Raw genomic sequence first — 23,976 nt, 5'->3', positions numbered from 1 at the left:
GATAAGAATCATCATTTTAGTTTGGTTATGGAAAAAAAAAAGCTCACTAGTGTATTGGTGAAGCTATGATCCAATATAACCATTTTGAAAGCAATTAGGAATCATATAGATTAAAAGAATACATTATCTTTGTGTTTTGATTTAAAGAGTCCAAGGAACTCACTGATGAGAAGAAAATCACCAAACACACCCAAATTTTTATAACAACATATTTTTGGTGATAGCAAAGAACTAGAAAAAAAATAGATACTTAATGATTAGGAAATGGCTAAAAAAATTGTGGTACATCAATATAAGAGAATAGTATCATGCTGTTTATGTGATAAATATAATGAATAGAAAAGAATATTTATGCACCAATATAAAGTAAGCAAAGCAAAGAAAACATTATGCATAATGACTACAACACAGAAAACACAGTAAAGAGAAAGAACCCCCACAAAAACAAATGCTGTAGAATTAAGAACAGCATGGTGTGTGTGTGTGTGGAAGAGAGAGAGAGAGACAGAGAGAGAGAGAGAGAGAGAGAGAGAGAGAGAGAGAGAGAGAGAGAGAGAGAGAGAGAGAGACAAAGACAGAGAAGAAGACTGCGCAGGAAGGTAGGGGAAGAAGGAGAGGTTTAGGGAGAGGGAGAAATGAAAAGATACCTCCATCACATACCCTTTTATAGAAATGGGAGGTTCACAAATGTTGTACATTACCTGAATTTTTGAACTTATTCAATGTATTAATCAGTCATACTGAGTTTTTCCATTTTTCTTTCATTTTTAGAAAATACTCTGGAATGGATCTCTGGGAGGGGGAAGGAAAGGATATGAGAAAAATTATAATGAGGACATAAAAACTTATTAAGAAAAGAAAAATATAACAATATAGACAGTGTTGTGTGCTAATATTCTTAACATAAAATAAACATGAACATATGTTAAATATTATTAATAAATAATATAGTTACATTATATTTCATGAAGTCCAAGTAGAAACCTTTTTAGGACAAATCCTACATGTTTAATGTTCAGTGTGTTTTAATTAATCACTTTTTATATTCAATTTGAATATCATTGTCCATCTTCTCTAGGTTTCCTGAAAGCATTTTTGGCACAATTATATTAGGAGACAAAATTATATATATCATAGTATTCCCGTGTGGTCTTAAATTCTTCTACTTTGTTTCTATATTTTGAAAACTTTCATGCTACATAGCTTGGAAATGATGTGTGTTTGGCTTGGTAATACCTCTAACAAACCTTGGTTCTTAAGTTTTCACAGAACAGTATTTGTCCCAGTTATAGTGGGTAGAAATTTTCTCATTGACAATGTTCTAATTAGGCAGGTGTGTTGACTCCTGTAATGCCTATTAGTGAGCAGGTTGGGAGATGTTTTGAGCTTGGTGGTTCTGAGCTGCAATGAGCTAATTTGACAGGGAGCCTGCACTCTGCTCAGCATTAATATCATGATTTAATGGCATGAGGAACATCAGGTTGCCTAAAGGAGAGCATACCAGCCCAGGCTGGAAAATGGAGCAGCTACAAACTCTTCTGATGATTCAGTGTTGGTGTAAGGCTCTTGATTAGCTCATGAAGCTCTGGCCTGTGTGAGATAGAGACACAATCTTAAAAAAATCTGCCCTCAGTACAGTTTATTCATAGAATGCTAAAGAATCTTTGAGTGGTATTTTATCAGTGTCACAGAATTTCTTGTCTGCTAATTTTTAAAGACCACATAAATTTCTGGCTATGTAAATAGTGGTTAATAATGTTAATATAGCCCAACACCAAAATGTTTTACCTGGTAAAATCTTCATTTGCTTACTTTTTTCCTGAAGTAAACTTTGCATATCTTTTTTTGAGCATATTTTTCCAAGGAAGCTGGGAAGTAATAATAATAAAAAAAAGCACCTGTTTTATTTCAAGGCTTTTGCTAGGTGATAGTGATATAAGTGCAAAATATGAAACAATCCTTCCTGCAAGGAATCACATCCTAATAACACAATCCTAATCCTAATATCTTTAGTACCAGTTTTATTGTTTGTGGCTTTTGATTTTTACCTCCAGTTTGTGAACCTTGCACTGAGCCTATTCCATTGTGCATGGAGGGAGAATATCTCACTGTGGATCTCAGTACCACACATCATTGTTGCCCTCAGTATTACTGTGGTAAGTTAATTTTAACTAAAAAATTACTATATACTTAGATTTTGCTGTTGATTGAGATAACTTAATATTTAAAAAGAATAAAATTAGATGCTTTCTGTGAGACCACTGCTATAATCCACACCTGATTTCTCCAGGCACAGGTTAAATAACATTGTTGTTTTGGTGTATCTAAATTTGGCCTGTTCCTCTGCTCCCCAAAGTGGGTTCTGAATTCTCTGGTTTTACTCTTTAGAGTGAGAGTCTCATAACTAGCTGCATTCTTATTTCCAACTCCCTCACCGACTGCCTCTATTTCCTGAGAAAGTCTCATGGCTTTGATGTAGCATAGACATTAAAGCTGCTATACAATCTATGAGTGATTTTATTTGTTCCCACTAAGAAGGAATACAGTGTCTCATAAATAGTGCCAACATCTTAGTTTGGTCTAATGCTAACTGAAGAAGGACACTTTTCATTAGGGAAGACCGTTGAAAATTGACTGCAAAAGGAACAATAGATTTATGGATAGAATTCATCTTGATGCATGTTATGTCTTTTTTTTTCTTTGTTTTTTGATTTTAGTATGTGAGAAGAGTCTTTGCTCTTCACCTCTACTTAACTGCCCAGAGGATAGGAAACTTGTGAAAGAAAATGTATCAGGACAATGCTGTCCAGAGTGGCATTGTGGTAATTAACCTTGATCTTTGGATACTTTATTTTACTAATATGTTCATGCACTTCACACTAATTTATTTTGACTGATGTTAATATGTTGTTTTTTTCCCTCTTTAGAATGTAGCTGTGAAAATATTGTTATGCCAGTTTGTAATGTGGTAAGGACATTTATTTTGTACTGGATTATATAAAAAGATAATTTGTTCTTGCTATCTTTTAAAAAAGAATTATTCAGAGAAGCAGATGATATGGATTCAATTTGTTTTCTAGTACTAGAAATCAAATGGGATTGATGATAGCTATTAATATATTATTTTAAGCTTTTACTTATATCATTTGATTTGCATGGCACTCCTGATAGTAGATGTCATTATTATCTATATCTTGTGGATAAAGACACTGAGACTCAGAGGTTAAGGAACTCTCAGTGTCATGTAGTTCCTAAGTTCTCAGGTAAGATTTCAAACCAACCCTTCCACACTCTGAGATCAACACTCTATATGCTGTATCAAACTGACTCTATCATACCACACTCTTATGTCATTTAAAATTCAGTTTGTTCATTTACAATTTTTTTTAGAAAAGGAAAAGAAAGATAACTCATTAATTTCAAAGGTAGCTAAAACTATTAACTTAATTCATCTAGATTAAGATATGACTGTGAAAACATAAATATTTCTACAGACAAAGAAAACATTTTAAAGAGACATTAAAGATTCTCAAGTATAGAGATCCCAAAATGAATATTCATAGTTTAAGAAAGGGGTAGAAGCCAGGAATATTTGGAGCATTAGTAGAGGGAGTTTCCTCACCTGAGAATTCCCTCCACCAAGAGAAATACAAATTCAATCTCTGTCCCAAACATTTACAAAAATGACTTACAAAAAGCTCCAAAGATTCCTAACTCATTCTACAGGTTTCTATTCTTGTCTCAAACTATGAATATTCGTATTTAGATGCTTCTTCATTGTGGAAGAGTCTCTCAGTTCTCAAAAACAGTCTCTTAGAATGCAGTCTCTGACAGATTCAGGTTGGAAAAGTTTAACATCCACCAGAGCATGGCTGTTTTCTGAAGACCATCTTAATAGGCTTAGAGAATGTTGTGATCAGCAGACTACCCACATGGAAATGAATTGTGGGGTCACAGCAATCCCTGAAACAAAAGAAAGTGTAAATCTACTCTCCTGTAAGAGTTCTTTCTTTCTCTATAGTGATAGTGACAGAGCAGCAGAAAAATGCCTGATAATATTTAGTTTTTAGAGTGTCTAAATGAATATTAACTGTTATCCCTCTAAATGTGAGAGCCTTTTCCAATAAGCTCATGCTTAATGAAAGACTATACAGTTCACATTTATCTCAGTGCCCTGAATCACTTCACTCTTGATATTATTGCCATAAATGAAATGAGTGGACAACAGGAACAATTTAATGGAAGGATGGTTCACATAGTCTCCTTGCAAGGCAAGGAAGAGAGCTGCCAGATTTTTTTGTATTCAAGAAAAATAATTTCATGGGCATTTAGTCATTTTGTATAGATATACTCATAGTAAATAGTTGCGAAAAAGCTAACTATAGCTCTCTGAAGGTTGGCTAATGGAAAATAATGGGCAGCTCAAGCAAGGGAATTTTTCTCAGATGAATCTCTTGAAGATGTCCTCAGCAGCTGGACTTATTGAATATCCTTCTTCTGCTATAGCTAAGAGTTTTGAGGATGTAGTTTTGTATTTCATCAGGGAGGAATGGAAACATCAAGCATAGGTACTTTGAAGGAGCTCTATATGATGTAATGCTAGAGAATTAAGAAATCCAGTTTTATTTGGATTTCTAGTCCTCAGACTTGAGTCTTCCCATTTGTAACAACTGGACAAATCATAGATCACTAATATTAAGATATAGCAACTATCGTCATGGAATTTATAATCTAGTAATGGGATTTAGCATATGTAAAAATAAATGCAATACGAAGTAGGATATAAATACAAAAGGAACACACAAATAGAATGCTGTATGAGAGATAAAGCTTCTTGAGGTAGAAAGATTGTTGGACCTGGAGTCGGGGAAATCTTAGCTCTGTCACATAACTATGGGCAGATCACTCAAGCTCTTTTTCTTAAGTTTCTTCCTCTGTCCTATGGGGATAATAATATTTGCAGTATGTTCTTTTCAGGGTTGTTATAAAGAAGTTTTATAAACTTTTAAATTGTGTATGATTGTGAATTATATAGCTGAGTTAAAAACCACATCTCAGAAACCTACTAGTTGTATGATACTGGACAAGTCAATTAACTTCCCAGTCTCAGTTTCTTCTCCTGTAAAAAGGGATAACAATAGTATCTTTATTCCAGGATTATTGGAAGGATAAAGTGAAATAAATATGTAAAATACTTTGCAAATCTTAGAGCACCATGGTAAATGCTAGTCATTATTCTTATGTGAGATTTGAGGTCTTGAAAAGGAAATTCATGTGTAAGAAGTTAAGAGGATTTGAGTCAGGAGGAATGGCTTTATAGAGCAAAAAACCACCCTAGTGTCCTAAAAGAGTTTGTGACTCTTCCAAAAATGCTCTTTTGGGTAGTAGTAATAAAAGCAACTCATTTTGTATTTTACAAAGCTCTTTCCTCCTCTCTGGAGAAGAAACAGTATAAGTATTTATATACCTATATTACTGATGAGAAAACTTAGGTTTAGAGAGTCTGTGATTTTGCAAATTGTGTCTCTGAAAAAAAAAATGTTGTGCAGTCATATTGATATTCTCTCTCTCTTCATCTCCCCTTTCCTTTCTCTAATTATCAGGGAGAACTCACTCTACTAGATCAGTCCTTTCAAAGTGATTGTGGATGCCAGAAGTATCTCTGTGGTAACTCTTCTTGTTATATATTCCTATCTATAATAATAATACATGAATACATGATATATAACAGTTATTATTACCAACTGTTAGAAAGGATTGAAAATCATTTTTATTTGTGTATGACTGGTTCTTTCACTCAGTTATTTTAGAATGTAAATAACTCGAGAGCATTAATCTGCTTGCATTTTTAAAAATAATAAAAATGATTGAGATCATTTCATTTCACTAATTCTGAAATGCCATTAATCCTGCTGTTTCATGATCTCACCTTAATTTCTATACCCTATGAATGCTCTGTTTCCAGTACTTTAAAAATATTAATCTTTAGCATTTAGCACATTTACCTAAGAGGTAGTGAACAACCATCTGAGAAATGTTTATTGGCTACACAGTTTGTCTATGTAAAATGGACACCAAATGGTGCAGTGGATAGAGTATCTGATTTTGAATTTGAGTTTAAGCACTGAACCCTGTGTTATCTTGGCCAAATTACTTATACTCTTTCAATCTTACTTTTCTCATCTGTAAAATGGAAATAACAATAACATTTATCCCACCTACCCTGGCTTTTGGGAGTTTCTTATAAGTTGTTGTGAGGATAAAATGACAATGTAATCAAGGTGTCCTGTGAAGAATGAAAAATTCAAGAGATAGAGTTTCTGGGCAATCAACACTCAATTTATTAATTAGGCTAGCAAATAATCAATAAATTGATGATTAGTTGTTTCTCTCTGTCATTAAAGACAAAATCATGCAGATTCCTGAATGATTACATATCTTGGGAAAAAAGAAGTGTCCCTGCCAGGTGAAAATCAACCCTGATTGGTAAACAATTAATGAGAAGGTAGGCTAAAAGTCTTGAGTTCCTCTTGCTGGAAGTGTGACTTGATCATGATACAGCTACCTCCAGCAATCTGGACAAAGGAATTCATTTCTATCCAAATTGTTCCAGTTATTTTTCTTCTTCATAAGCTGTGTACTCCCTAAACTCCAATAAGGAGCTACAAGGGCATAGAATTATTTCTCAAAGGCAAGGATTCAATTAGATTAGATTTTGTTTGTAAGGTATTCCATTTGGGTGGGATCTTACCCAAGATCACAGAGCATGCACCTAGAGGATTTGGGCAACTTATTCATCAGCAATATCCTTCAGAGAGCTGCAACCTGTTGATTCCAGTATGAGAAAATAGAATTACTTCAATCTAAATTTAATAATTGACTATTAATATTATAGAAAAATAATCATATCTCTCAGCTCTAAAAGTCTTAGGGATTTTTAAAACTAAAACTGACCCTTTTTTTCTTTTTTGGGATACCCTGAATAAAGAGGTTTACAATTCTTGAAGCTTTATATAAAACTTTATCATATTATCTAGTCATATGTCCATATGTGTATGTGAAATTAATGTGATAATATTATATATCACATTCCATCCAGTTCAAATATAGTAAAAAATGTTAAAAAAATCCCAATCACTAGGATAGAATTTTGATTTTGTTATAATTGAATCATTTCAGTAATTTCTGACTTGCTGTGACCCCATTTGAGGTTTTCTTCATAAAAACAGTGGATTGATTTTCCATTTCCTTTTTCAGCTCACTTCAAGGATGAGGAAACTTTAGGCAAATAGGTTAAGTGGCTTGCTCAGGATCACACAACAATAAGTGCCTGAGGCCAGATCTGAACTCATGAAGATGAGAATTCCTGATTCTGGACCTGGAGCTCTATCCACTTAAACACTTAGTGGAGGATGACATTACTTCTATAATTATGTAATTATATAAATTATACAATTATATAAATATGTAATATGCAACATTGCAATACAGATACGTACAAAGGAGGAAAGGAAGGAATCATCAAGGAGCAGATGTTATTATGGAAGGTTTGATAAAGAAGTGGTAATATATAATAAATTATAGCAACATTGTATTGAAGGAGTGAAGAGTTGAGTTCGAGTCCCACTTTGATACAGAGACATAACACCCAGGGAGGAACTTAATCTCTCAGTGCCCTAGGAAACTCTATTATACGTAATTGAAAAGATGCTTATTGGCTTTAGTAGGATATATTTCCTTGTCAGGAGTTCACTATAAAAATGAAATTATAGTTCCAGTCCAAAACCAAATCTGCCATTAGTAGCACCCTATATTAGAGAAAATGGTGGGAATAAGCTAGAGATCAAAAGATCAAATATGAGCAGCTGTAGTAAGTCATGGCACAAGATGAGACAGAGAGAGAGAGAGAGCGAGAGAGAGAGAGAGAGAGAGAGAGAAGAAATGATCAATAGGACTTGGTGACTTATTTTATCACCAAATACTTTTAGTGGGTATGGTATATTTATTTTAGTGAAAAAGCCATCTAGATGCCTAACTGTAAAATCATCATCATCATCATAATCATTGTCATCATCATCATCTTCTTCATCTTTTTCTTCTTGTTCTTGTATTTGTTCTGTCTGGAAACACAATGCTCTGAAAATTTTAGAAATTTTCATCCTCAACTATATAGGGTCAGTCTAACTGTCTTAAAGTCCCAGTCTTATTCGGGTATTAACAAATACTTCTAAGCACAGTTTTGAAAAATGGTGTTGAAAAACAATGTGATATAGTAGATAGAGACCTGCAATCCAGGAAGACCTGAATTCAAATTAGCCTTTGACACACACAATGTGTGATCTTGATAAATGATTTAAGCTTTCATTGCTTTATGCCTATGTACTTCTCCAAGACTTTAAATTGAAAAAAAAAGTGCCAACTTATTGGCAGAATAAGTTTCTTCTGAGAAGTTTCCAATCCCAATAAAATCCTAGGCGTACACTCTATTATTATCCCATCAATGGTGCTTTTGTTTTTACTTAACTATAATTTTCCATTCCAAAAATCTATCTATCGTACCAATAAATTTTTAAAAAGAGGAGGAAAAGGCAATCTAGTAATACTGGCCAGCATAATAACCCAGTTAGCACATTTTGAAGGATAAATAAATATTTTATAAGAAGAGCAATCTAGCATGATTCAAAGATAGCTATTACCTGGTCAGCAATAGGATGAAAAAATTTTCAGTCACAACTTTTTAAGACCATTAGCCAAATTAGAGATGGTTATTATCTATGTCCTTGGAGGGCATATCTATACCAAAAAGAATATGAGGTCCATATGGGAATGATTGAGATGCTAAATTCTGCATTATTTTGAAAACAATCAGGTTAAGAATTCAAAACAATACAAAAATAACACATTTTCTTCTGGTTAATGAGTAGAAAGCTGTCCTTGAAGCTAGGAAGCCAAGGATCGCCTTATTAAGGGTGACTCTGGACAAGTCACTTCTCAGTCTTCTAAGTACCTCTTTAAGACTTCAAATTGCAAATCAAGTTGTGACACTCATTAAGAGAGCATTTCCTTTATTGATGAAATCATGAGTCCACTCTACATAGTTTTTTTTCCTTTAATGAAAAATTGAATATAGTCTTTCCCCATTAAAGGTTGGTGGTTTTTTTCTTTTCTTAGAAAAGGATAATGTATGTGTATTCCAAGAAGTAAATGTCTTGAATCCTGGAGAATCCATGATAAAATATTTTGAAGAAGATTACTGTCATCCAATAGAATGCTTGGAAAAAATGGATAATAGTACAGGCTATCATGCCATGAATATTTCTAGAGTGAATTGTTCAAAAGAATGTGAAGCGGTAAGAATCCTATTAAAACAATGTTCTGGTATTAGCCTGCTTTTATATGCCATTAACAATTTTTCAAAGTGCTTTTCATACATTATGTTATTTGATGGGATGTAAATAGAAATTCAAGAAATTATTTGGTGTCATTTGAAATAGTGACTGTTGTAGGGGTTAAAGGCTTTAAATTGAGTGGAGTTTTGGCAATTAAGATAATGATAGACCTAATGTAAATTTTTACTATCTGCTGTATGTTAATATGTACAAAAGATGAGCTTTTGGACTTTATAAAGCTCATGTTAGTCTCTCAAGATATTCAGGGGACAATATGCATCATTATTGATAAATACAAAGGTTGATACTGAAACCATCTGTAACAGCACCACTTAAAGTTAATAATTGTTTGAATTAATTTGATGCAGTATTAGCAATGTGTACTTGCCCCCAGGAAAGTGTGTAATTATGAGAGTAGGATTAGATGCTGCTAAAGATCTCTAGTTCTCACATTTTATCATTTTATGTTGAAAAAATACTTATGAAGATTGGCTAATTTGTTTTAAAGGTGATAACAGTGATAGGTCTGGATTGTTGTGAATAAAGAATCTCTGAAATAATTATTTTATTTAAAATCACATGGTATGATTTCACTAGACTGTAGTCAAGGACCATACTTTATGTAAGTACAGCCTCAAATAGAGCAAACTAAAATATATGCAGTCATTTCACAGGATTCATTATTCATGCTAATTGGGACATATATATGTTCGCATGGTTTATTTGATATTTACTTTAGTGTTTTATTATTTCACACAGCACCAAGAATACATTCCTTCTACTAGCGATTATGATTGCTGTGGTACCTGCAAGAATGTATCCTGTAGTTTCAAGATTGAAAATGATACATTTATATATGAGGTATCAAGATTTAAATTCTATTAATAAAGCTTTATGGGCTTTGTGGAGGCATTAAGAACATATTAGGAAGAAGCATCTTTCTATTATAGATGTTTGAATACCAAATGTATACTTTTATACTGACTACCTTATTATCAAAATTCAATAATATTTGAGATATAGAAGAGATCTGAAACAAAATTTTCTAAAAACATATGTGTGTGTGTGTGTGTGTGTGTGTAGAATGTTCACTACTAAATTTGACAAAGGGTTAAATGAAAATGTAAGGTTTATAATTAGGGGAAGATTTTTGGTTTTGTAGAGAAATTGGAGAATAGAAAAGATAATATATGTGTTGGACACAAGAATAACAGTAAATTTTGCTACAAAACAATTTATAAATTTATTAGTGATAATATATTTTAATTTGAGCTTTTGTTTCACTTCTTGGAAAGTTAACATTTTGTTATTTATCCATTCAGATTCATTGAGGAAGAACTTACTGTTCCCTGACTTTTACTTTCCTTTCTTATCTTACATTTCTATTTTTATTTTTGGATACATTTAAAACTACATTTATGGAATATAACTATAATTTATAATGAAATAAAAAATATTGAAAAATAGAATTTCAATTCTAACGAAACCCAATGAAACTTTTTTATTAAAAAGTCTTTTGATTTTGATTTGATTCTTCACCAAGGAGGTCCATATGGCCATTCCATTTGAAAACTGCACTAATTTGAGTTACTTAAACTATTGTCATAACTTTTTGTTTTCCAGGAAGGAAATTCATGGGTATTTAACTGCAGTAAATACGAGTGTATAAAGACAGATACAGGAGCAGTGATTCTGAGCTACAGCATTGTTTGTCCTCCTTTTAATGAGACTGAATGCAAAAAGGTTTGTACTTAATTTAAAATGATTACAATCCAGTATTTGTTATTATCCAAATATATTTTACAGACTTATATTTTGGATTATAGTTAATTAAATATTTCCATTCAACTTTCACACATAAATTCAAGAAACCTTTTGGACACCAGTATCAAGGTTTACATGAATCTTAGAGCTAATCTGGTCCAAAGGTTCTTATTTCATAAAACGCAAATGTGTCTTTTACTGGACTTCTTAAGTCCCCTTCCCACAGAATTTCCTTTTATTTAAAAAAAATAAGGGAGTTATAAGTTTTTCTTAACACCTATCACAAAATTTTCCCTTTTTAGATTATTGGAATTTGAGCACACTCTATTTAGATATTTAGGTGATTTTTTCCTTTTTTCCTCCTAGAATGAAGGCATTATAACAATAACCAATGAAGGCTGCTGCAAGATCTGTAAGTGATAACATGTTGTATTGCACATTACTTTAGTTTTTGCTAATGAAATGTACTGTGATTCTTTTATTAAAAATTCAGAGAGGAAAGCTGATACCATCAAACTCAAGAGAGTTTAATGTTATGTGGCATTGTTTGGCTTTACTTGGCCACCAGGTTTGTGACAGGGTTTTCTTTCTGGAGTATAATTAAACTTCTCCAAATGCCACATGTAGATAGTACTTTGAGATTTATTTAGTCACCTTCATCTGAAGAACTCTAAGAGGGTTATGTAGTACAAGTATTATCTCCATTTCATAGGCTTATCTCCCCACTGTTCATGTCAGGATGACATATGTCTATCTCAGCAGGGATTTACCAACTATCACTATCTCTTCTTCCTCTGATCAATACCACCAGCCTAATTTCTGGGGTGACCTTTGTATCCAAATCATTATTCTTTGGAGCATAAGAAGATGCTTCCTTCACAGAGGTTCAAATTCCCCCCAGTAAGCGAAAAACATCATATCTGTTACATGGTTCCAAAGGGTCAGTGATCCTTCTTTTCTTTGACTGTGAAACATTGATCCACATTCCACTCACCATGTATTCTTATGGAAAACTAATATACCTTGAGGTCTTTTTGAGCTGATTTATTACTGCATTGGGTACTGAGTCATCCAATTAATCATATATCCTTAGATAATATTTCCTCTCACTCTTAGGTGTGTGATGAGACCAACTTTGCTTCTCTATTAAGAATCATCTTTTAATTTGATTGCAGTTCCTGTGTGTCTCCTGTTTTAGTCAGGATAATTCAGCAAATATTTGCTAGGTGCCTACTATGTGATCCTGGGAGTATAAAGACAAACATGAAAACCGATCCCTTCCCTGGAGGAGCTAACACTGTCCTGGAGGAAACAACACTCAAATAGATAATACATTCAGTTTCAATATACAGACAATCTGAGGAGGGAAGGAATATTGACAAATACTGGATAGAAAAAGGCTGTCAGAATGATTATATATTTGGAACTAGAAGGATTTTAGGAGACATTTAGTCCGATGACCCATTTTACAGATGAGACTAGGATTGGAAACATTGTAGATATTATACAGGGAATAAATATCAGAGCTAGGATTTGAAATGGGAGCCTCTGATTCCAGGTACAGAACTTCTTTCATTAGACACCCCCCACTTTTTTAACACTTAAATGATCATGTTTTTGTTCAGCAGATATAATGATATAACCTTGATTCTGATTATATAGTCAAAACTTTTCCAACTGTGTAGAGACTTAAAGAGCCTATATTGTGGTAGCATAACTTTTGAGAACCCAGGAGGGTTTTCAGGCCATAATGAAGCATTGGAATAGGATATTTGTAGAACATCCTAAAAATTCAGTATACTAAAGATAAAGTACTAGGGCAAAGAACAGGAAGAAAAGGAACCAATGACTGCACAGTTTTCCAGGCTGGTATTGTCCTCTGTTGTTTAGTAGAACTGATGTGTTCCAGGATCTCAGATCTATATATAGCAGGGTTCTTAATCTGACATTCAAAACCCTTTAAGAACCATAGATTAATTTTAGGGAATTCTGTGAACTTTGTTGGTAAAAAAAAATCTTTATTTTTGCTAAACTAACTAAAATGTATTTCTTTCAATTATGGATATTTAAAAAAAAATAATGGAAAGGGTCCATAAGCTTTGCCCAGGTTCCAAAATGGTCCATGACACACATACATAAAAAAACTATGTCCTAGAGTACTGGGTTTTATTTGCATAGAAACTAAAAGCATCTATCCATTTTACTCCCTGGGAAAATTCAGCCAAGATAACAACCATGATGGTGACAACAACAATCATCACTATTTCTAGCACTAAATAGCAATGAAATAATAGTTATGAAAAACTATAATAATAAATACAGTAATAATGAATACAGTAATATTGACAACAATGAGTACAAAATGATAATGCAAAGTGACAAAAACAAAAACAAAATGACAAAAAACAAAAACAAGAATCATGAAGACAACAAAATTATAGCAATAACAAAAACATTCATAATCGTTACATCACAATAATAATGAGGATAAAAACAATAATGGTTAAAGCAACTAAGACAACAATAATGATGGAAACAGTTAAAACAAGGACAACAATAAAAATGGTAACAGCAATATTTATGAAAACAGAATTGTAATGAAATAGCAACAAAAATCCACATCAATGGTAACAATAGTAAGAAAACAATCTTGTTGTAATGATAATATAAATGGGGGTAACTAGATAGTGCAGTGGAGAGAGCACTAGCCCCAGAGTCAGGAGAACCTAAATTCAAATCTCAGTTCACTCAACACTTACTATCAGACACACAACACTTATTATGTGTATAACCCATTGCCTTGTCAAAAAAGAAAAAAATAATAAAAATAGTAAAAACAATAATACAATAGCAACAACAATACAACAACAACAAAAAGTTATGACAACAATTGGGATTAATATTTCACTTTGAGTTTGCATATTTGTTTACATATTTTTTCTTTAAGTTTCAAAATGACCCTATAAAACATCATTATTCCCAAATTCTATATGAGAAAACAGGCTTGGATGAGTTAAATGAATTTACCAGCTTAAAATCAGCAAGTGTCAGAAGTGAGATTTCCTGACCTCCAACCCAAGGCTTTATACACTGGAAATAGAGAACTTCTCATTGTCCTTGAGTTGGGGGTGACTCCTATATTCAGAAGACCTTCAGATTTGGGATATCCCTTAGTTTAACAGGAAGTGTTGAATCATAAATTAGACAAAGGCAATGTAGTAAGGTTGATAAAGAGTTAGAGCTGTATTGAAGTTCCAAATCTGAAAGATATGGTTCTGAGATCCTAAGCAAGTCATACACAGTCTTTTAATGGCTCAAATAATCTTTTAAGACTAAGTTAGAGACTAGATACGGATTTGTACTGATAGAGGAAATATCCTTGCTTGAGAGTTCTCTGCATTAATGAAATCATAACTCAGGTATAATTTCAGACAAAACTATATCGAAAATGAAGGAACATATCAATTAGACAAAATTCTGATTAATTCATGTTCTGATATTGCTTTGATTTATTCATTCTCCCAAGCCATATAAGTCAGTGAAAGGATAGTGAGCCACATATGTAAATCAGAAATGTTGGTGAAAATCCTAAGAGACTTCTCTGTCTCACTCTCTCTTTGATCCCCTGCCAAGAGCCAGGAACAATAAATAATAAGCTCACAATCCTAAAATAACCTCCAGCAGCTCAATTCCAGCTTAGGTATCAGTGCTAATTACTTGATTTAAGAAATTCTGATATCCAGAGCTTTCTCTTTGGGAAAGTGCCCAGTCAGCATAGCTTTTAGTTTATTCTACTTGAAAGTGGATGGTTTTCTTCTTTTTTTTTGTAAAGTGTATTTTAAAATATGCTATTATCTAGTTAGTATTAACAAGACTATAGTAGATTCACCTTTTCATATAATGTTCTTTATTTAAGTTGTAACAGAATACTTGAAAGGAATACCAAATATTCTATCAGGGAAAAGTTACTCCTGCATATACTTACTGAGAAAGCAGTTTGGTTGTTTATTTTTTTTGAAGAAGAAGATATATAGGAAATTTGTGTTTAAAATGTGCATATGGTGTGTGTATACATCTATATGTACATATATATGTTTATATGTATAGATACATGCACAATATGTATATATCTACAGCCATATTTATATTTATCTCAGATTATGATAAATCTAGCAGAAAAATATCATCTAATAAATAAAAGAATTTAACTTGAAAAATGATGTCTGTAATTAACTAGGGAGTATATTTTAAATTCAAAGTTCAGTGATTTCATGGAAAGAATTATATTTAAAAAAATCTTTTTTGGTCAAATGTGTATAAGGATAAAGCACATCAGAATCACATGCTACTGCTTGTGGAAGTGTTTCTAAATGAAAACATATGATATATAGCAGCAAGACCTATCTATAATATACTTTCCCCACTATGAGAATTGCTTTTTTGTGTATTTGGTTTTTTCTTTGTTTTTGAGGCAATTGGGGTTAAGTGATTTACCCAGGTCACATAGTTGGGAAGTGCTAAAGGGCTGAAGGGGATTTGAATTCAGATCCTCCTGGGCCCATGTTCTATCCACTACACCATCTAGCAGCTCCGAGAGTTGTTATCTTAACAAATAGTGTTTTTTAAAAATTATTTGATACATACAAAATGAATTAATTACATTTCTGTTACTTTTTCATGGTAAATTTGTTGCATGAGATCAAATTCTAGCATAAAATAGGAGGAACACAGATATCAGTTCTCACACTCTTATTTTCCAAATGAGAAAACTGAGATGCAGAGAGGTTAAGCAACTTATTGTTGTTTCTTTTTTTCATAATTATAACTTTTTATTGCCTGGATAATTTTTTACAACATTATCCCTTGCACTCACTTCTATTTTGACTTTTCCCCTCCCTCCCTCTACTTCCTTCCCCAGATGGTAAGCAGTCCTATACATGTTAAATATGTCACATTATATCCTAGATATAATATATGTGTGCAGAACTGAACAGATCTCTTGTTGCACAGGAAGAATTGGATTCAGAAGATAAAAATAACCCAGGAAGAAAAACAAAAATGCAAGCAGTTTACATTCATTTCCCAGTGTTCTTTCTTGGGTGTAGCTGCTTCTGTCCATCATTGATCAATTAAAACTGAGTTAGATCTCTTTGTCGAAGAAATCCACTTCCATCAGAATACATCCTCATACAGTATCGTTGTTGAGGTATATAATGATCTCCTGGTTCTGCTCATTTCACTTAGCATCAGTTCATGTAAATCTCTCTAAGCCTCTCTGTATTCATCCTGCTGGTTGTTTCTTACAGAACAATAATATTCCATAACATTCATATACCACAATTTACCCAACCATTCTCCAGTTGATGGGCATCCACTCAATTTCCAGTTTCTAGCCACTACTAAACAGGGCTGCCACAAACATTTTGGCACATACGGGTCCCTTTCCCTTCTTTAGTATCTCTTTGGGGTATAACCCAGTAGTAGCACTGCTGGGTCAAAGGGTATGCATAGTTTGATAACTTTTGAGCTCACCTGATCTCTAGCAGAGCCTTCTCCTTGCTGCCTCAGGGATTTTTTTTTTATCAGTTCCTAGGCTAACCATACCTAAAATTGAAAGGCCAGGTTACTTCATTCCTCTGAGCCTAAATTTTCTCAGATTTAGACTAGATGACAAGGATGGGAGAAAAAGCCTGTTATTACTTTTAATTCAGTGAGTTTTCACCCTTACATGCTGCATTAAGAACATTAAAAAAAAAACTATTTCATGCTTCATCAATCATGTGTTGGGTCTGTGAATTCATCACCTGTAGATATTCCTTGTATTAATCTAAATTTCAACTCATCCCATAGATGTGTCTCCTTATCTTTTGCAAATTCTTAACCATGTTTTCTTAAGAGCAGATATGTCAAACACATTACACACATGCTGAATGTAGCCCACACCCCTCCTGAGGATAGCCCAAATCAGATTAAAAGATAATTGGAAAATATTTAATAGAATAAATAAAAATACCATTAAACATGGATAATATTACATTTATAGCTAAGTTAATATGTGATCCAGAGATTCTTATGTATGGCTTTATGGCCCTTGTTTCTTTATGAATTTGATAGCATTGCTTTAGATCGTGCATCTCTCTCAGTGGTAGTATGTCTCTAGGTATTTTTACATTCTTCATACTTCTTGTAAAGCCTTTTGATTACCCACTCCTTTTAAAGGAATGAAATAAGCATTAAGTATTTGTAAAATACCATCTCTTTTGATCTCCTTGAAGGTAGGTATTACTATTATTATTATGATAATTATTATGCTATTATTTAATGCAATATATGTATTTAATATTACACACACACACACATACACACACACACACATATTAAGGTAGACTACATCATTTTACAACTGAAAAAAAAATAAAGCAGAGGTAGTTAGCTTGGCCAGGAGGACACATGTCTGAATGTAAACTTGAAGTCAGTTCTTCCTGACTCCAGTACAACACTATCTACTGAGCCACCTGGCCACCTCCTTTTAATTGTTGGATGTTTTTCCAAGGATGTTTCAAAAGTTGTTTCTTGTATGTAGGTAAACACTGGTGAGATCACACTAGGAGTCAGGAAAATCTGCTTTCAAATTCCAGGCACCTATTTTCAACTCCAAGAATTGATTAAGTTTGAGCAAATAATTACCCAATTCATCCAGGTCCCAGTTTCCTCAGCTGTGAAATGAAACCTTTCAGATTCCTTCTGAAGCTAAATCTATAGTGCCATGATCATTTCTTCTTTGCTCTCTGGGTCAGCTGCAATACTCCTCTCATTTCTATTTTAATTATTTATAAATTGGTTATCTTGTTTTATAAGGTACCTTTTTTAGGTATAATATCCTGTTCATTTTTATATAGCTTACCATACTTGATTTGTACCATTACAATTTAGTGCTGTCATGAACATTTCATTCTTAAATATAGAGACACCAATAAAATTTTAATAGTAATATGGGAATTCAGTATTTTGGCTCTTCAGTTGCCTTGCTATACCTATCACAGATGTATTATTATGTTCACGCCCATTGCATGCATAGAAAATAAGCTTTTATTAGGTCCATTCCATGTCCCAGTGCACTATCCTAAACAAGGGTGATACAAATACAAATGTGAGACAATCTATCTTCGCAACGACTTTACTGGAACAGTGTCCAGGTAAGGAAGTGTCTGTATAGACACAAGGATGACAACTTGATCCATAATGGGGAGGGGCAGGTCATGGAAGATGGCAGGATAGCCTGAGTGAACAGAATGAATCATGGCCTAATAATCTGACCTGTTAGAAGCCTGGGCCTAGCTCAGTCATGTATCACTCAAAGCTGCATATCTGCAAGAAGAAAGTTTCAAAGAAGAGTATATTGACTCAAGGTTTTCCTTTTAGGATATTTTTCTATAGTCTGGTTCAGTCTAGAAGTACTGTTTCAGATGATGAGACGCAGTTATTAAAAAAAATATGTGGCAGTAGAGATAAGGTGTACTATTAGATGGGATGGGAAGGAGGGTTTGGTGTAAATTTAAATGTATTTATGCTAAATTCAGCATGCCATCTTTAATCTTTTAAATCCTATAAAACTATGCACAACAATCCTATAGAACTCTAGATCAAACACACTAAAGGAGTGAAAATATTCTTCTATGTCACTATAAGGATTACTATATCACTGACATTTAGAAAAAGTAGTACATTAAAATCAGTGAATGATGTGAACAATTAAATGCAAAGAAATTATTGAAACAAGTATATTCTATTAATTCCCAAAGATTTCAAAATGATATGTTAAAGGAACTGCATTTTCTCTCTTTTAATAGGCAGAAGGGAAGAAAGAATGTGCCAGAAAGTTACAGTAAAAACAACCATTAAAAAACAAGATTGTACAAGTCAAAGTCCTGTGAGTATGCAAAATCATTATTTTTGTTTAACTACGGATATTTCTTTCCAGGAGACAGACATATGCATAATAGAAATAGTTTACATTTTTTGTGGGGGAGGAGGAAATTAGGGTTAAGTGACTTTCCTAGAGTCATACAGCTAGTAAGTATTATGTGTCTGAGGCCAGATTGTCCACTGTGCCAAAAAATTGTTCCTGGAGCTCATATTTTTATAGTGCTTTTTATGAAGTGCTTTTTTCATGATAACTCCAAGGTAGATAAATGCAAGTTTTATCATTCATATTTTATTTCATTTTTTATAATATATTTTTATTTTTCAAAACACATGCAAAGATAGTTTTTAACACCCACCCTTGTAAAACCCTGCATTCCATATATTTCTCCCTCCCTCCCCTAGACAGCAAGTAATCCGATATATTGGTTAAACATGTACAATTCTCCTAAACATATTTCCACATTTATCATGCTGCACACACAAAAAATCATATTAAAAAATTAGAAAACAACAAAAAAGATGAAAAAGCTGTGTTCATATACAGTTCCCATAGTCCTCTCTCTGGAAACAGATGGCTCTCTCCATCACAATTCTATTGGAATTGGTCTGAATCACCTTATTATTGAAAAGAGCTAACTCCGTCACAGTTGATTATCACATAATCTTGTTGTTGCTGGGTACAATATTTTCTTGGTTCTATTCAGTTCACATAGCATCAGTTCATGTAAGTCTCTCTGAAATCATCCTGCTTGTTGTTTCTTATAGAAAAATAATATTCCATTACATTAATATACAATAACTTAATCAGCCATTCCCCAACTGATAGGTATCTATGCATTTTCCAGTTCCTTGCCACTTCTAAAAGGCTGTTACACATGCGGGTCCTTTTTCCTTTTTTCTGATCTCTTTGGGATACAGACCCAGTAGAGATACTGCTGGATCAAAGAGTATGTATGCATGGTTTTATAGCATAATTCCAAATTGCTCTCCAGTATCATTCACATTTTATAAATAAACCCAGATAAATGGAACCGGATTTTTGATTTAATTTTTCTTATTCAAACAATGAAGAAGGGGCAGATCGAGGATTCAAATATATATATTCCTTGATTCCAAATCAAAAACTCTCTACATTATATTACATATACTTGTTTGCAGCCACAATTTGGGATTATTTTTCAATCAAAATGATTAATAACTTCTTTAAAGACAGTGTGTGAAAGTGTGAATTATTCTTTGCTGAAATTGACACCAACATCAAAGCGAAACCACTAAAGAGAGAAGAGAAACAGAAACAAGAGGGCGGAGTAATGAGAGACTCAGACAGAGACAAAGAGACAGAGAAGCAGAAAAGACCTTGTTTTAGGTCTTGCTCCTATGTATGACCTTGGGCAAATTCTTTACTCTTGGTATACCCCAGGAAACTATTTTAAACTGTTTAAAAGTTAGGAAGAATGATCTGAATTTGTGGAGGAAATTTCCTCACTTGAGTTTTCTATACCTGAGAAATCAGTTAAATGAATTTATTTTGGAAATTTCCTGCCCTATAGCAATTTTTTTTAAATGAAAAGAATAATTTCCTTTTAACCTTCTCTTATTTTCCAATTATTTCCAGTGATTTCTAATTATTTTACAATAATTTTGATGCCTATATTGAGAACTCTCTCTAAATGTTCCATGATCTTCATAGGGGGTAGTGTAATTCTGATAACAATAGACTCATTTGTCATTCCTAAAGGTATAATCCAATTAATTTGTACCTATGTCATGCTTGCTTTATCATTTTACGTTTTTCCCCTGACTCACATCTGCCAGTTAGTGTTATTTTACTTGTTGTGGGAATTAATTTTCTTTGACTTGCTTATCCTGATCATATTTCCTTTTTGTTAAACTTATTTTCTAGAATCTGCCAGCAGACATAGACATTTGAGAATTGTAATAACTAGGAATGGGTCTGGGGGAAAATGATACTGAGTTGTTCTGACTTCTTATTGGCTCCAACCAGCCATCATGGCTAGAAGCAGACCATTGTGAAAGTCTGCCAGGTTTCCTAACCGTGAGCAGTCATTACATTACCTGCCTCCATTAAATACAGGAGTGTGAACACCTTAAATGGTTATCTTTGAATGGTATTTTAGACATAATTGAGAGTTATCTCTCATTCTTTCACTAATGGTAAAAATGGAACTTCTCATGGACTCACATTTCTTCTTCCTTCTCTATAACAGATAAGCGTTGCTTCTTGTGATGGGAAATGCCCATCTGCTACCATCTACAATGTCAATATTGATAACCATTTTAGATTCTGCAAATGTTGTCGGGAAAGTGGAGTGCGGAATGTGAATGTGCCTCTCTACTGCACAGGAAATGGTTCAGAAGTTATATACACCATTCAAGAACCCATAGAGTGCTCATGTCAATGGAAATGATCTCTGTATTGAAAGTAAACAAAAAACTCAATCCATCTCTATTCTCATAATGACCATTAAAGTTAGTTGTTGTTTTCCTATCATTGGAGAATTCTATACTTTTTTTTAATCTTAAAAAAATATCAAAGTTTGGACCCCCACAATTTTATTATTGACTGCAAATATCCTAAGTTGCTATAGTAAAGCTACATATTCTCTTATTTAGTATTTCAGAGTATTGTGCTATCCATTTCAATAAAATTATTTTCCTATGTGATGTAGAAATAAAATAATGTATACAGTTTTTAAAAGTAGTAGCTTCAGACCATTGCACTGACTAGAACATAATTTGGGGGAACTCTCCATTTTGCTTAATTTCAGTTTAAGTCATCATGAATGAAATTTTATCTCCCTTTGTATGAATCTTGGAAGCAAAAGCCAGTGTTACTTAATATCCCCAAATCTCTTATTTTTTATTCCACATAAGTACACTGGATAAAAACTGGCTTCTATATGGGTAGATTTAATCAAACTTTATAGACTTACAGAATTATAAGATCATATAATATTAGCACTATAAGGAGTTTTTGAGGTCACTTAGTTCAGCTATTCTTTTATTTTTTTTGAAAAGTGCCTTTCCCTCTACCTTCCATCATCTCTATATATATCAGATGGCATGGGAGCAGAAAGTGAGGCTGGTGACTTAGCACAGTTCACCCTCACTTAAATCCAATTCACTTGCATATATTGGCATTATCTCTTTTATCTCATGGTCCTCTTGCAGAACACGGGACAAACAACAATGCATCTTGGAACTACTTTTTTATATACTTGCCCCCTACCCCAATAGAATATAAGTTCCTCAAAGACAGGAGCTCTTTGATTTTTTTCTTTTTGTTTCATCAGCACTTAGCACAGTGCCCTGGCACATTGTAAGCACTTAATAATAAATACTTGTCAACTGATTAGTAGATTAACTTGTCCAGTGTCTAAGTAAGCAATGACATAACTTAAGCAAGAATGCAGATCTTTTCTCTTGCATCCCACGACATGCAGTTACTTATATCTACAGGAATAGACACTGGAGTCTTCATTTGTAAAGGGTTAAAAGTTTGTATATTTCTGACTGTCAGGTTCAGGTTCATTACTTATTGAAAATAATTAATGAAAATCCCACAGATAGTATACTAGATACAGATAGTGTAATAGATAGGGTGGGGAAAATGCATCCTCAGCAGGCATGGGGAGGAGGAAAATCTTGTACCTTTATTTTTATATCACAAAATCCTTGGTATTATGTATATTATTATTATTTAACATACTTGATAAGTAGTCTAAAGTACTTAGAAACTGACGTTCATATTTAAGATATAACTATGGATTGTAAAAGATCATGTGGAATTGTTATTTTGATACTTATGCCACTTTCTCTGTGATGGGAGAATGGGATAAGATTCTTTGAATGTATTAATGCTTTTGTAATAGAATTTTGTGCCTTTAAATTAACAATTAAAATGATTGTGCTTGCTACAGATGTGTATTTTCTCCTAAAATTAATATTTTCCTTTTACACAATAACTGTCAGTATTTAGAGTAAATGAAGAAAATATTTGGTTACAATAAGATAACACTGGCTGAAGAGCAATAAATGAAAGCATTAGACAAAAGATGTTACCCATATTTTTGTATATAGGCTATCATCTGTACTTTTAAATATATTATCTATAAACCACTGATATTTTATAGGAAATCTCCATTTAACTTCAAAATAATTTTTAACAAAAAAAAAAAAACACTTTGTCATAGAAATTTAGTAGTGATATTAGGAAGAAAACCTGTGATTTCATTTAAGTAGGTGAATAAACTTCTCCCAAATCAAGAGAGCACATGCTCAAAAGTTTATAACTCTAGAAAGTTATCATAGAGGACTGAAATGTTAAGTCTTGTCCAGGAGCTCATAGCCAGTTCTCCAAACATTGTACATGGCCTTTCATATGAAGATTAATCATTCTGAGGTGTGTGTGTGTGTATGTGTGTGTGTATGTGTGTGTGTCTGTGTTTCTGTTTCTGTGGAAAGAAAAGTTTTCACACATGTATGTATAAAATATTATTTTAAAATTTCAAAAGGTATAGAAATTTTATAATTTTATATTGGAAAGGAACTCAGATATGTATTACAATGATTTTATAATTTGTATTTTATCATATAACATTCTGTATAATCCTTTGTATTTTAGCATAGAGATAGCATATATCCATGATGATGATGATGATGATGATTATATCTGAACATGTGATGGATCCATGTTGGGAATTCCCAATAATGAAACTATCTCTGCTGACTGGGCTACTATTCTATTATTCTGCCCCAGGACACCATGAAGTTAATGATCACCTAGCCACTTATGCTTCAGAGGAAGAGGCCTTTAATGCAGGTTATCTCAACACTAAGACTAGCCTTCTATCCAGCAGGATAGATTTTTGATACC

The 23,976-nt window shown here is 33.0% G+C and overlaps 1 protein-coding gene across 1 annotated transcript in view; it reads left to right on the top strand.

Moving 5' to 3' along the window:
• The window catches only part of OTOGL (otogelin like), a 194,616-nt gene extending 171,404 nt beyond the window's left edge, over nucleotides 1–23,212 (top strand). The window contains exons 46-55 of the mRNA XM_031940155.1: nucleotides 2,055–2,156; nucleotides 2,718–2,822; nucleotides 2,928–2,968; nucleotides 5,604–5,667; nucleotides 9,172–9,350; nucleotides 10,149–10,250; nucleotides 11,013–11,132; nucleotides 11,520–11,565; nucleotides 19,004–19,083; nucleotides 21,308–23,212. Of these exons, the coding sequence (XP_031796015.1) occupies nucleotides 2,055–2,156; nucleotides 2,718–2,822; nucleotides 2,928–2,968; nucleotides 5,604–5,667; nucleotides 9,172–9,350; nucleotides 10,149–10,250; nucleotides 11,013–11,132; nucleotides 11,520–11,565; nucleotides 19,004–19,083; nucleotides 21,308–21,508 (1,040 nt within the window). The 3' untranslated portion in view covers nucleotides 21,509–23,212. The remainder of the gene's footprint in view (nucleotides 1–2,054; nucleotides 2,157–2,717; nucleotides 2,823–2,927; nucleotides 2,969–5,603; nucleotides 5,668–9,171; nucleotides 9,351–10,148; nucleotides 10,251–11,012; nucleotides 11,133–11,519; nucleotides 11,566–19,003; nucleotides 19,084–21,307) is intronic.
• The last annotated feature ends 764 nt before the right edge of the window (nucleotides 23,213–23,976 follow it).

The sequence above is a fragment of the Sarcophilus harrisii genome, chromosome 5, assembly GCF_902635505.1.
Source record: "Sarcophilus harrisii chromosome 5, mSarHar1.11, whole genome shotgun sequence".
Classification (NCBI taxonomy): Eukaryota; Metazoa; Chordata; class Mammalia; order Dasyuromorphia; family Dasyuridae; genus Sarcophilus; species Sarcophilus harrisii.
Note: the sequence above shows the minus strand (reverse complement) of the source record. Positions and strands in the feature narration are given on the sequence as shown.